Raw genomic sequence first — 13849 nt, 5'->3', positions numbered from 1 at the left:
TGGCGGCCGAGGCCGCTCCGCGCCGGGGAGGGTCGCCCCGGGGAGGGCCTCCCCCCCACACACACCTTGAGGGATCCTCTGGCGTGCGGGGCGGGCTCGGGGGAGAGCTGGCAAAACAGCAGGGGCGGAGAGCGAAAAACTAAAGGTTTGGGGTGTTTTTTAATACAAACATTTTATGGGTTAAGGGTTGGGGTGTTCCCCTGCTTCTCCTCCGCGCGCACGTGCCCTCGGCAATGCGGGGTTTAGTCATGAAACTCGGCTTCCATTTTTCCTACAGCGCTGCTGGCGGGGAGACTTTGGGGAAAGTGCATGTGATAGTCCTGGAAACATCAGTAAATCTTTCAGCGGTGCCGTAAGGCAGCGCTTAAAATGACAGCAGTCGGTCGTAATCCCTCAGGGCTGGTGAAATAGTGGCCACTTTGCGCTTAGCAGGCTTGGCCTAGGCAAAGTGCTTGGTGTGCTGTGATGGATAGATTTTTTAAAAGAAAGGGTGTTTTAAAGAATCAGCTAGATCAATGCACTTTGGGTTTCTGAAGCGTGTGGATTCCTTAACGTGTGTCTCTATCTCTGTTGATCATGCAGAAGCTTTTTAGGGCTCTGTGTGAAGCCGAGGCTGGGATTTCTGCACCGTTTATCAGCTGCTGGGAGTCCTACGAGTCCTTTAGTACAGCTATAACACATAAGGACTGAATGCAGATTGATTTCGGTACTGATGTAGCAAAATCTTCGGTGTCTGTCTGCTGCATGAAATCAAGAACATAGCCTAGCATTTGGCCAGTTTCTGAAGACCTTAGTTCTGTCTTCTTTTTCTTAAGCTGTAACATAATAAGCCATATGATGGCTTCTTAAAATACTTCTTGTTTTGCGTAGTTTCTCCGCAGCAGTATCTTTGATGGCAACTGGAAGAGATACTAGCTGTTGATATCTTTATTCCATATGTTCTTGTCCTCTCTGGATGAGATCCTGGCTAATTTCTAAGGGGTACAGTTGAAATATTCATACGCAGTGTCTTGAAGCGATGTGTTAGCAATGTTAGGTCTGGCTGACTGTTTTAAGTGATGGTACAACTTCATAATTTGGAAGGTGCTGTGAGAGCATTTTGTTTAATATTTACTTAAAGGTAATGTGCTTCCTTGTTTAGTGGGGGAGGGAAGTATAAGGCTAATCTGGAAAATGAGTACAGTTTCTAAGGAAGAAATAATGGGCAGGCTCAAAAGTAACTTGCGTAACAGTTTAAAACAGCCTAAAGATTTGGAATTCATGTTGAAACTTTTTTCTTTCTCTCTTGCCCTTCCCCAGGAGCCAAAAATCAAGGATGGTTCTAGTGTGCAGTCATAAAAACAAACAAAAAAGCAAAAACTTGTTTCAGCAGTTAATGCGAATATGTGCTTGGCAGAGACTTGGAAAACTGTTTGGTCTTGCGTTTGACTGCCTCGTTGGTCATGTGTTTCTGCTTTCCTCTGAGAATGTGAAGTAGATGTAACTAGGTTTCAGAGTAATAGGCACCTTTGTGGCTTGAACTAGGGCCGCTTGCTATCTGAACAAATACAAAGTCAGTTGAGTCTTGTGTGAATCGCTGTTTTATAGCTCAAGCTTGCACCATGTCTTTGACTTGTAGAGGTGACCAAAAGTTAGTCAGTGTTCCTACTGCTAAGCAGTAGTGTTCAGATCAAACTTTCTTTCTAGGCTTTTTGTTATTAATGCTGCATTTCAAACTTCAGGTCCCCAGGAGGTCTTGAAATGTGTTCTTACTCAATTTTGGATATTGAATTGGTGAAGTGAGAATGACTGTTTTACGTATACCAAATTGAAGTGGATCTAGTTGAAGTGGGTGCTCTTGTTGAGAACATAGTGTAATTTCTCCAAAAAACCCAAAATCACACTGAATTAGTGAGGTGTTGTCTGCTTTAGTACATCAAAGCAGATTAGTGCCTAATTCTTAGGAGAAAATGTTGGCTTTTGTACTAATCTTGTTGAGTTTCCCATAGAGTCACTAATATGTTTTGCAACTTGTAAGAAAAGTTTGTGCAAGGTCAAAGGATGATCTCTCCTAGTTTCTCGTGTTTGGTGCTGGTCAAAAGTTTGTGCCTAGGGAATGCTGTTGTAAGGTGAGGACGAACGTTTGATGCTCATAGTGGATTGGTGCCTGAAGCAATATTACGGGTAAACTTGTAACATCCGCTCTATCTGATGGCAGATTGTATGATGAACTGCTGCCTCTTGAACCTGGTAGTGCTTTCTTCATTTGCCAAGAGAACTGTGGGGCGTAGAAAGAGGCAGCAAATAAAAGTCCCTATTCCCCTTCACCAACCAGGGGGATGCTTTAGGCCTTGTATTATATCCCCTGCTTTCTCTTTTCACCCTAATTTGCTCTGTTATTCCTCTTACTTCTGATCATCCTTGTTACTGCTGTTTATGCTCTAAGTTATAGTGGATATAAAGCAATACATAGTTTTTTTGGCACAATAGCTCAAATCTTAAACCAGATGGAATAAATTTGTTAAAGATATTTTTTTAAGTGTGGTTTAAAAATGATTATGTTTTTTAAGGTGAAATCAGTGATTGGAAACTTTGCAGTGACAGAAACTGAAGTTGTGCTTGCAACAGTAATGTTTTAAATATTAATTAGTATTTTAGTGTAGTTGTAATAATGGTAATTATGCTGTGTACTTTTTATTTTATAAACATTAGATATTTTGTAAGAGCTGTCACTACTTGCTAATGACCTAATTTCAATTATTTGCTAGATGAACAACTGTCTTTTGTCATCGCTGTTTCTTGGGTCTCTAATACATTAATGGCTTTGTAACTTCATGGGAGCACAAATGTTTTTCCCCAATGTATAGTGTACAGCTGCAAGTAAATGCCACATTTAAAATGGAGTGTCCACTGTGTAGTAACTTACCTGATTCTTGTCATTCCAGAGTTTTCTTGGAGGCTTTTTTGGTCCTGTTTGTGAGATTGATGTTATTCTTAATGATGCTGAAACACGAAAAACAGCAGAAATCAAAACAGAAGATGGTAAAGTAGAAAAGCATTTTCTCTTCTATGATGGAGAATCTGTTTCGGGAAAGGTAATTTTTTTTTTTTAAGTGACTATTATTTACTGTACTGATTCTGGCATGCAAATGCCTGTAGGAAGGTAAATGAAAACCTGATACAAGCAAGAGCTGCAATTTCAGCTTGTGTTGTTATTCAAAGAGGAAACAGTGTTTTCCTATATATGGTCTTTTTAACCACAGTCGTTCAGGCAACTGATAAAACTGAATGTTTTGAATAGTAGCTGTTTATTTGTTTCCACTCATCTTGTATTTATGAATAAGATTTTTGTGCAACCATGTGCAATCCTATCATTGCTTCTGACAAGAAAACTATTCCAAACTGGATCCCCCTGCTTCCCCTTGAACTCCAAAATCCACAACCCAGCATGTATAACAGTAATTTTTGGCTGGTGCAGCCATCCTGCTTTGCATACCCTGAAGCTAAGCCTTGTGCTTCATGCCCTGAAGTGGTTTCTGGAATTGCATCAGAGGAGCAACATATGAAGTTTAGCTGGCTGCTGAGTCAACAAGAGTTTTTCTTTTTGGGGGGCAGAGGGGGGAAGGTGAGATTGCCAGAGGGATTTCTCTACTCTTGGTATTGCACCTAGGAACTCCTTGCCATCACTCTGGTTTTACTGGAGCCGTTCTCACTCTCTGAATATTTCTGTTATGATTCACTTTTCCTTCAAAAATCTTGAGCCAGGTATTGGGTTCTGAGATTGACTTCTAAATACCTACTTCGATCTTGACTTGCCTATTGTCACTGGGCGTCTTACTGCTCTTAAGATACATTTCCATGCTAAGATCTTCTGTTCAGGGATGTGAAACTCTCTCACAAGATGGGCCTCAAACTCAGGAAACTGAGGGAACTAGTTTTCCTATGTTCACTGGCCTGAGTGCTTCTCGCTTGTATCAGTGACGCCTGAGAGGTGCCTGGTGAGTTTTGGCTAACACAAGCTCATTGAGATGAGGAGGTCTGGAAGACCAGTAATTTATTGGACAACTTCCCTCTACCTCTTTCCTCCTTTTCACCACAAGGTTAGATTATTCAAGTGGTTTACTTCCTACTCAGATATCAATGACATACTGGATTTTAAGGTACAGGAATTTCTCTGGTCATGACTACCTTGTAAGAAAACATTATATATGCTTAATATTTACATGTTTCTGTAGAAAATAACCTTATGGAATCTTTTCTTGTGAGATGAGGTCTGTTTGTGAGAATCAAATTCACAAATGAAGATCTTGATAGTAGGTTTCATTATCTGTTATTTTTCATTGACTTCTCTAACATCAATACTTAGTTATCTGCTGAGGAAGGGCCTTAAGTTAACTTGACTTGAAAGGAATGCATCTCATGGCAGTTCTTTTTTGGATTTCCAAATGTGACTGTCAGAAGATGCTTTGAAGCTTTCTGCATTCAAAGATGGCAAGAGGGTCATGACTGGCTTAGGTGAGCTCTGCTTAAGCTCTGGCTTGGATTCTTAATTTTGGGACTCAAAAGTTTCAAGCTTAGTTATTAAATTCAGTCTCATGGATGATTAGTTTTTTCTTAAATGCTTTAGTGGTGCCTTGGTAATGCTGTCCTGGTTTCGGCTGGGATAGAGTTAATTTTCTTTCTAGTAGCTCGTGTAGTGTTATGTTTTGGATTCAGTATGAGAATAATGTTGATAACACACTGATGGCTTCAGTTGTTGCTAAGTGGTGTTTATACCAAGTCAAGGATTTTTCAGCTTCTCATGCCCAGCCAGCAAGAAGGCTGGAGGGGCACAAGAAGTTGGGAGGGGACACAGCCAGGACAGCTGACCCAAACTGGCCAAAGGGGTATTCCAGACCATGTGACATCATGTCACATGTATATAAGTTATATAAGTATATACTCCCCCCAGTATATAAGCTGGGGGGAGTTGACCTGGGGGATCGCTGCTCAAGAACTAACTGGGCATTGGTTGGCAAGTGGTGAGCAATTGCATTGTTCGTCACTTGTTTTGTATATTCCAATCCTCTTGTTATTATTGTCATTTTATTATTGTTATTATAATTATTAGTTTCTTCCTTTCTGTTCTAGTAAACTGCTCTTATCTCGACCCGTGAGTTTTACCTTTTTCCTACCAATTCTCTCCCCCATCCCACTGGATGGGGGGAAATGCGTGAGCAGCTGTGTGGTGCTTAGTTGCTGGCTGGGGTTAAACCATGACAAATGCTTAATTTCATAATCAGCTGTTTGATTTGACTGCTTTCAAGCTCAGGTAGTGCTTGAAGAGGTCTCAGTTTTCATAGGCAAGTGGTAATATTTTTTCCTTTTTAGTGAGTCATGTGTTAGAGTGAAAGTGTTGAAAAAATTTAACTGGTGGGTTTTTTTGCCTTGGTAGGTGAACGTCTCCATTAAACCGCATGGGAAGAGACTAGAGCACCAAGGAATTAGAATTGAATTTGTAGGACAAATTGGTGAGTTTAAGCTTTAAAGGGGATGTTAGGTGCATGTGGTTTATGGAACTTGGCACTTACAGCTGTCAGCAGTTTGGCTCAAACATTGCAACCTGATTGGGTTAGTGGATGACGAGTGCCAAAGGAAGATTATATCCTACTTATTTTAATGCAAGTGATGCACTAATTTGTGCTAGTCAGAAAGTCATTGGGAAGGAAGACATGTACACGTGAGGGATGGTGAGTATTCTATCTGTCTCAGACTGGTTAAAAGTTTGATTAAGAACCACTAGAGATTTCTGAAAACTACACTTGTGCTCTTTAATTCTGGCTCTGAAAGAGAAGAGCCATAGAAAAGAAATGATGGGACAGCCTATAGCAAAATACTTCTAAAATTTTTTGGTGGTTGGTTTTCTAAAACCTAGTTTTATACTGTTAACATAAACCAGTATTGATGCTTCAGAGGTTTTCTGTGCATTTTAGCAAAATAGTATGGTATTGACATTAAAAATGTAATTTTCCTATAACTGTATCTAAATCTGGTTAGATTTGAACTATGAAGAATCTTGGTCGCATCTAACTTCTTTTTGCCAGTCAAGGTAATCTCTCTGCACCCTTAGGCTGATGCTAAAATTCCTTCCCTCTCTGTTAGAGGGTTGTTTGCGTTATTGTCCCCCTTGGAAGTAATTATTCAGGTTTCAGCCTCATACAATTGACTTTGATTGGATTTCACAAATTCTCTAGTTCTGATCAGTCAGTAGGCTCCAGTACTTTGTATCTGAACTGTTACATAGCAGATATGACTGAGTTCTGACACCTGCTGCTTTATGCTTTCAGGTTTTGATCAGTGGGGCTGTAAAAACAAACTTTCAGAATAAAGCAGCAGTGTGATGGGCATGACGCATTTAGAGGCAGGGAAAAAATAGAGCTCACGTATGTCAGCTTCATTTAGTCTGTTGCCTTCTAGTAGCTGTACAGGCTGTTCTTCATCTACTCTGTTGTATAAATTTTATTCTCTGATGACTTAATTTGATGTAATGTTGCTTGAATTTTGCATGTTTCTGGGACTTTCTGTTGTGCTACTGTTTAGAAGTCCTCAGTTATGCAGAAGTGGTTTAAGTACTGCTTTTTGTACTTGTCCATGTTTTCTTGCATCCTTTCAAGTTTTAATACAGTAACACAAAAAGCATCCCAGTAGTGTGATTTGTCTCTGCAGTAGTTGGAGACTAGCTCCAGCTGCATGTCAAAGATGTGTTTTAAACCAGCTCTTCAGAATACAACTTTTCTGACTGGCACAAAAAGTATTGGATATGCAACAGTAAATAAACTTTGTATTATATCAATGCTTGTCAAAGCAAACAAAGTACACCTTACATAATTTGTAGTCATATTAGAAAATAAGCAGTTATTAGTTATTGTCATTTTCTACCAAACTGGCAATGATAAACTGTGGAGTTGGTGTGTTTAGTTCATTTATTCTCTTCTGAAAAGCTTCAGACTGTGTAAAACCAACTACCACTAATGTTCTTAGCTGATACTTTCAGTTGTGAATTGTAGAGGAGCTTGTTTTTATATACTGAAGTGTTTGGATTTTTTAATGGTAATGTTAATTTTTTTCTAACTTTCTAAGTTTTTATCTCGGTGGGAATTGCATGACATGGATCTAATGAATAATAGTGACACTGGTCTGGGGACAGGACGTGCTGTTGCTGTGAAACTGGTGTGTCTATGCTTATGTATTAAGAACTTGTTTCCAAATGACTGACTTAGACCAGTGGTCATAATAAGCCATTTGATTGTAGACTAGTAGTAATAATAAACCATTTGATAGGTGGTGTTAATCTGCAGGAGACCAGTTGAGATCACTGGCCTGTCCTAAATGAGCTAGTCTTGATGTTGCTTAGGTTTTGTTCCTTCAGCAATAAATGCTGGAAGCCAAAATCGGACAATGCTAGTTACAGAGAATGCAAGGCAAGAAGTACTTATTAAAGCTAGCTAAACTGTCAGTAAAAAAAGATGCCATGCTAGTGAAGCTTCAAATGTGTATTCTGTTCATTGCAGTTAGCTCTTTAGGAATGCTTACTGTAGGTTGCTGAAACTGAAGATAACTTTGAAAAACTGGGTAAAATGTTTGGTTAAATACGTGTAACTAATCAAATTAGTCACTTCTGTTGTCCTCTCCCACCTGCTTCTGCCAAATTGGAGACAGTTTTGTTTGCTAAAAATAAATCCTGAAACATGTTTTCCTTCAACTTCCTCAACTTTAGAACTCTTCAATGACAAAAGCAATACCCATGAATTTGTAAACTTAGTGAAAGAACTGGCCTTACCCGGAGAACTGACCCAAAGCAGAAGCTATGACTTTGAATTCATGCAGGTTGAAAAGCCATATGAATCCTACATCGGTGCCAACGTCAGACTGAGGTTTGTAACTGTTAAGCTTTCTCTTCTCTCCTCTCCTCCCCTGCAGAAAATTAATCATTTAGCAATTATGCTGCCCCCCTCCACTTCCTCCTTTTGCATTTCACATCAGACATGTAACAGCCAATAGCTGGTGTGCGTTGATTGGAGTTGTTGAGATTGTGTTATAAGGTAGCCTTTTCTACTTTAATTGGAATTGCTCAGTGTTGTTTGTATAGATAAAATTCTTTCATTTCAATCAAATGAAAACAGTTTGGGTCTTTCCTTTGGGAAAAAAAAGGAAACAAAAACCACAACGAAACAAAACACTCACATATTTCTACCTGTAAGTGTTTTGTCTTGTATTTTGGTGTCTTATTCTTTTCTGCTTAGTCTTACGGGAATGTACTCTTGTCTTTCAAAGAATACCTGTACTTCAGAACATAAGGGCTTTTACTTATGCAATTCTGAATAATTATGGCTAACTTGGTGGCTTTCTTCCTAGGTATTTTCTAAAAGTGACGATAGTGAGACGGCTGTCAGACTTGGTGAAAGAATATGATCTGATTGTTCACCAGCTTGCTACATACCCGGATGTAAACAACTCCATTAAAATGGAAGTAGGCATTGAAGACTGTCTTCATATAGAGTTTGAATACAATAAGTCAAAGTAAGTGTCACTTAGAACAAAACACATTCAGGTAGATACCTTGGGATACAAGGGTAGAGCGTGTGATATTTGATGAACAACCTTGGCATCTGGAGACTTAAAATGTAAAGCAGTAGTTTCAATGACTGTTGTGTTGAGCTGTTTGGTCACTAATTATACAATGGCCTTTTTTTGAGGAATACTTGTCTGTTCTGCCTTCAGTACCAATAGGAGGGTCACTAGCAAATACTTAAGACTTGATTTCTGCATTTATACTTTTTCAATATAACTGTAGTATTTCCTTTACTAATACTGCAATGATGGAAAGGTGCTAATTGTACTGATCTGGCTGAGATGCTTAGCTCGGTGGGGAATTAAGCTCTAAGTTAACAGGCAGATAAGGTAACTGCCTGTATAACTTCTATTCAAGAAGGTGTATAAGTTGTGTTTATTCTTTAATGAAAACCCCTATTCTGTTCTTTTAAAGGTATCACTTAAAGGATGTGATTGTTGGAAAAATTTATTTCCTCTTAGTGAGAATAAAAATTCAGCACATGGAGTTGCAGCTGATCAAAAAGGAGATTACTGGAATTGGTAAGAGAAGAAAAAGTCCAAAAGAAATGGCAACTTGTATGCTGGTTGAGCCTTATGCAAACCTGGAGAGTGAAGTCAGTAGTTGCAGCTTTGGCTAAACTAATGCTCCATGTGCTTCCTTCTCACCAGTGTTTGACTACCATTTGCATTTTGTGCTTTGGTAATCATACTTAGTAGTCAACGTTGTCAGTCTGTAGTGTTGTTCTGGGATTGTGACTGTTGGGCTAGCTTCACAAACGTGAACCCCTGTAAATGGAACTTGGGTGTAGATATGCAGCACCTTAATCAGCCTTGATGGATAATGAACAAGGGTAAAGGTGTAAAATGCATCCTGAAGACCCCCTTGCCTCTGCAGAGATTAGCTGGTCAAGTGGGCTTGGTGAAGATTAGCATGAATCTCTCATGTTCTAGAAACGTGTCATTTTCAGTCAGCTTAAAACGGGTATGATGGAAATACCAAGAGGCCTAGAAGCAGGAACAGCTTGATTATTGCAGATCAGGCTTGTACAGCCTGGAACTAGGAAGACAGTAAGAGGCTGTGGCTCATGACTTCATTCCCCGGTGGCTGGGGCCTTGGTGAGCTCTTTGTGTGGAGAATAAGGAAGCTTCCATAGCAATAGAGGAAGGGCAGAAAGCTCTACTTTGTTGTTGGCTTTTGTGGCTAAATTAGGTACTCTAGTTTCTTCATCCCAGGCTCTGGAGAAAGGTGGCTTTTGTGCTGGGTGATAACGCTTCAGGGTTTCAGTCTGATCATGGCCTAGACGACTATCAGTCGCTAGTGCTGCCCACCAAACAGAACTGTTTCATGAGTCCTACCCCACATGCTTGTCCCTTGTTTAAAGCCTGCATACCCAAAGCTCCTTTGAAGCACTGGCTACTGCCTCTTCTGTGTCACTGTGGGGAGGAGAGAGTAAGAAACAGATGCTCTGCCTGGGAGAGGGTTCTGCTTGCTTTAGCTGTGTGTAACTTATACACAAGACAAAGGCAAAAAACGCAGTATTGTGTAATCTAAATGCTGCAGAGTAGAAATTGCTGTGATAAAGCTTTGATGAAGCTTTATAAATGTTTAAAACTGAAGTGTGTGTTCTCACAGTGAAAACTTGTTTCACCAGGACCCAGTACCACAACAGAGACTGAAACCATTGCAAAGTATGAAATAATGGATGGTGCACCAGTTAAAGGTAAATAACTGTGCTTGTTTTAAAGGATAAGCATTTTGAGTTAAAACTGTATTTAAAAAAAAATCTGGAGGAGAAGAGATGACTTGTATAAATTTTTCTTGGAGAAACCACACTTCTCCTTAGGTTACTGAAATGATAGTGGATTTTCCTATTCAAAGCAGACATTTTAATTGACTTAGGACATTTCACTTGGGACCCTAGTAATTCTTACACTTATTTACCATTGGAAATTCTATGACTGATCCTTTTATCACTTTGGTTCAAGCCTGACTTGATGTTGTAGACCAGTTCTAGAGAGTTCAAGATCCTTTTGTCCTGCCTGGCTACCATGCTTCCACTGAGAAAGGGTTCCCACTTTTGATTTCCCACTTGCCTCTGTTCTCAGTGTTATGTTTGTGATGTTTTTTTGGTGGTGTGTGGCAGGGGTTTTTTTTTGTGTTTTGGTTTTTTTTTTTTTTTTTAACCAAGAAAGGGGCACAGACAGTGCTTGGGAAACTGCCTTTATTTTGTATGTCTTCTGAAACTGCATTAATGACATCCAGTTTTAAGGAACTAATTGAAACTTTCTTTTTTAAGGTGAATCAATTCCTATAAGACTGTTCTTAGCAGGCTATGACCCAACTCCAACAATGAGGGATGTGAACAAGAAATTTTCGGTGAGGTACTTCTTGAATCTAGTGCTTGTGGATGAAGAAGACAGACGATACTTCAAACAGCAGGTATGGTCTCCAGGAATCTTGTCGCAGAATTATCTGGGCTATTGTACATGCTGCTTTGAATGTTCAGCACGTTAGAAGCCACCTGTGCTTCATGTATGGCATAAGCATTTCTGCTGGCGAGCGTATTGCAAGTTGTATAGAAAATGTTAGCTTGCAAAAAGGAGCTGAGGGGGATGATGGATACTGTTTCAGCAGGGATAGGATGCTCAGTCCTGTAGAACAACCTTGGATTCTGAATATCCAGACAAAACACTTTGTGGGTAAAATGAGTAACAGGTGCATTTGTTTGCTTGCTTTCTTGAACTACTGCAGATAGATTTGCCCTCCCAGCATTAGCCTGGGTTCAAAATCGCAAAATTGTAATAAGGGCCAACACATTTGACTGAAAACAGAAGTTGAGGTCATGCTGAGGCAAGGAATAGTGAAAAGGGTCACTGGAATGAAGCTATGTGGATTAGATCAGAATCTTCCTTTTAAAAAATAGACAAGGCAGTATAATTAAACATGGAAAACAAAGGATAATTGGAGCATATAGTGCCTATGATGGGCTTTGGATTTTGAGAAAAGAAGGAAGAAAAACGTTTTGAACCCTTTAATACTATCAAAGTTGAGAGTAGGATTGTTAAGCGGTGACTGCTCAAGCTTGATAATGGTAAGTGTTCAGGTAGTAACGAGATATGTAAACTTAATTGTGTTGTCTTTCTGTTACTTTCCCTATGTATACTGCGCTGTTCTGTAAGTAATGGGGATGCAGAGTTTTTTGTAGTGTGGGGGTTTGCTGTTTTGGGGTTATTTTTCTCCCTCAAAGTCTCTGCCTATCAGGAGCTTAAGATACTTGATGCTGCTAGCTTAATGGTAAATGGTGGTTTCAGAAGTGTTTGCTTCCTCAAATAGGAAATAATCTTATGGAGAAAAGCTCCTGAGAAGCTGAGGAAACAACGAACAAACTTTCACCAGCGATTTGAATCTCCAGAATCACAAGCATCTGCTGAGCAACCTGAGATGTGAACTGGTATAAGGTGAAAAACTTTGCGATGCTTCAGCAGGTTAAAGATGGCAGCAGCCTGTGGGAAAAGAAGGCCAAAATTCTCATTACAACTGTCTTCCTTCATCTTGCAGTGCTGCATTTACCATACTACTAAAGCGTTCTTCAGTTAAACATTCAAGTATGTATATACATTTAAAATAAAGTGCTTTCTCAAACACTGGAACTTTCTTTAAGCTACTATTTTATACTGCACATTTACTTTTATTTGATAATGTTATATGCACTTGGATATGCATAAGCTTAAATCTAGTTATTTCCATGCATGGTAGGCTGGTATATTTGATTTTTGCTGATCACGTATACAGTGTAGACGAAAGCATTTCCCTCCTCTCATGTTGTTTCTTGCATGTTTCTTTCCAATGTTGCTTATTTGCATTTGTTTTGTTTTGAAACTACAGTAAGACACAGTTGACTAAATCACACTAAAAATCGAGGTGTATGGTGAATTTGTCCTAGGACTTCTCATTACTATGTTAGACAGGGTTTAACTGAAACTGCATGTATATGCACTATGACTGTGATAACTGTGGAGCCTGCAGACACCTTACCAAGGTTTCTAAGAAGCTTTGAATCTGTCGGTAGCAAAGAATGTTAGGAAGCATCTTTGCCCTCCCTCCTCCAATTCTCGCTCTACCATACTTTTCTAAGCCTTTCATGTGAGTCACTCCTGAGTTTTGGGAGTTTGTTGTCTGGTAACTAGTGACTGTAGAGATGTTGTCAGGATTTCACCTTCAGGTGGTGAGTGGTTAAAGTTATTTGAACGTTAACTATCTCTTATTGATGAAATAAATGCTGGTAACACTGATTATTTTGCAAATATGTGAAACTATGTGGTTCCTCCCGGCTTCATGCTTCCACTGTCTTCACAGTCTGTCTCCTCACTGTCCTGACAGGAGAGGCAAAACATCCTCGAAGGACATCCTCCTCCTAGTCCATCTGGGCCTGCTATGAGGGCAAACAAGCTTTTTGTGGTCTTCTGGAAAGGTATTTTGAAGCCAGGCAAGCCTTAAAACTGTTAAAAGCTTGCCTGGCACAGCAGATCGTTTGTCTTAATCATCTCGTATGCATTTAGTCTTTGAAGAAATAGCTAAAAGGAGTTAGCCTTCATCTATTCACAACTGAGCACGTAGTCTGTTACCAGATGTGTGGCTTGGGCATAAAATGAAGCCTGCTGTGTGGAAGGCTACTTGCGCTTGTAGTTCACTTGGCCTTTAAACCAAGACTTCTCAACTCTGGTGCAAGTGTCATTGGTAACCTTACTTTATGAGTAAGTAAATAATCAAATTACATTTCTGTAAGAACTGTTTTATTACTGTGGCACTTTGATAAAGCAGACAAAGACTCTGTGTACTTTATGCTAGGATACTTCTAACGCGGATATCTTTGAATGAGAGCAAATTTAACTCCCTCATGTAAGTGCCTGTTCAGAAATTTAAAGAATAAAGTAAAAAAGCCAAATATTTTCATGGTCACTTGCATGTCGTAATCTGGAAATGATTCCAAGAGATTTTGAAAACTTGATTGTATTTAACCAGCCTCAGATTGTGCAACCATGTATAATAAAGGGGAAACGTACTGAGCTGCTATTTGAATTATTAAAACAGCTGTATTCTCACTAACATCTGGGTCGTCTGTGTTGATTGGCTCTGCCCCTTTGCAGCCGCAGCGCCGGTTGCTTCAGGATCCCCGTTAACGAGCGCACCAGGCGGCAGAGGGACGGAGGTGCCCGCTCCCGGCGGGGCCTCTCACGCCGTCTCTGCCCCGTGGTCCCGGTCCCGGTTCCGCAGGCC

At 39.9% G+C, this 13849-nt stretch overlaps 1 protein-coding gene across 1 annotated transcript; it reads left to right on the top strand.

Moving 5' to 3' along the window:
• Positions 1-2909: 2909 nt before the first annotated feature.
• Positions 2910-13678, top strand: VPS26A (vacuolar protein sorting 26 homolog A (S. pombe); the record flags this gene model as incomplete). The annotated part of the gene is made up of 8 exons (XM_010580012.1): positions 2910-3074; positions 5414-5489; positions 7736-7892; positions 8374-8538; positions 9005-9111; positions 10224-10292; positions 10869-11011; positions 11906-13678. Coding segments are annotated over 8 exons (996 nt in total), but the record flags the coding sequence as incomplete, so codon positions are not given.
• Positions 13679-13849: the final 171 nt, after the last annotated feature.

Source organism: Haliaeetus leucocephalus, unplaced genomic scaffold (assembly GCF_000737465.1).
Source record: "Haliaeetus leucocephalus isolate CR32 unplaced genomic scaffold, Haliaeetus_leucocephalus-4.0 Scaffold687, whole genome shotgun sequence".
Taxonomy (NCBI): domain Eukaryota; kingdom Metazoa; phylum Chordata; class Aves; order Accipitriformes; family Accipitridae; genus Haliaeetus; species Haliaeetus leucocephalus.
The sequence above is the reverse complement of the archived record's forward strand: the minus strand, read 5'-3'. Positions and strand labels throughout refer to the sequence as shown.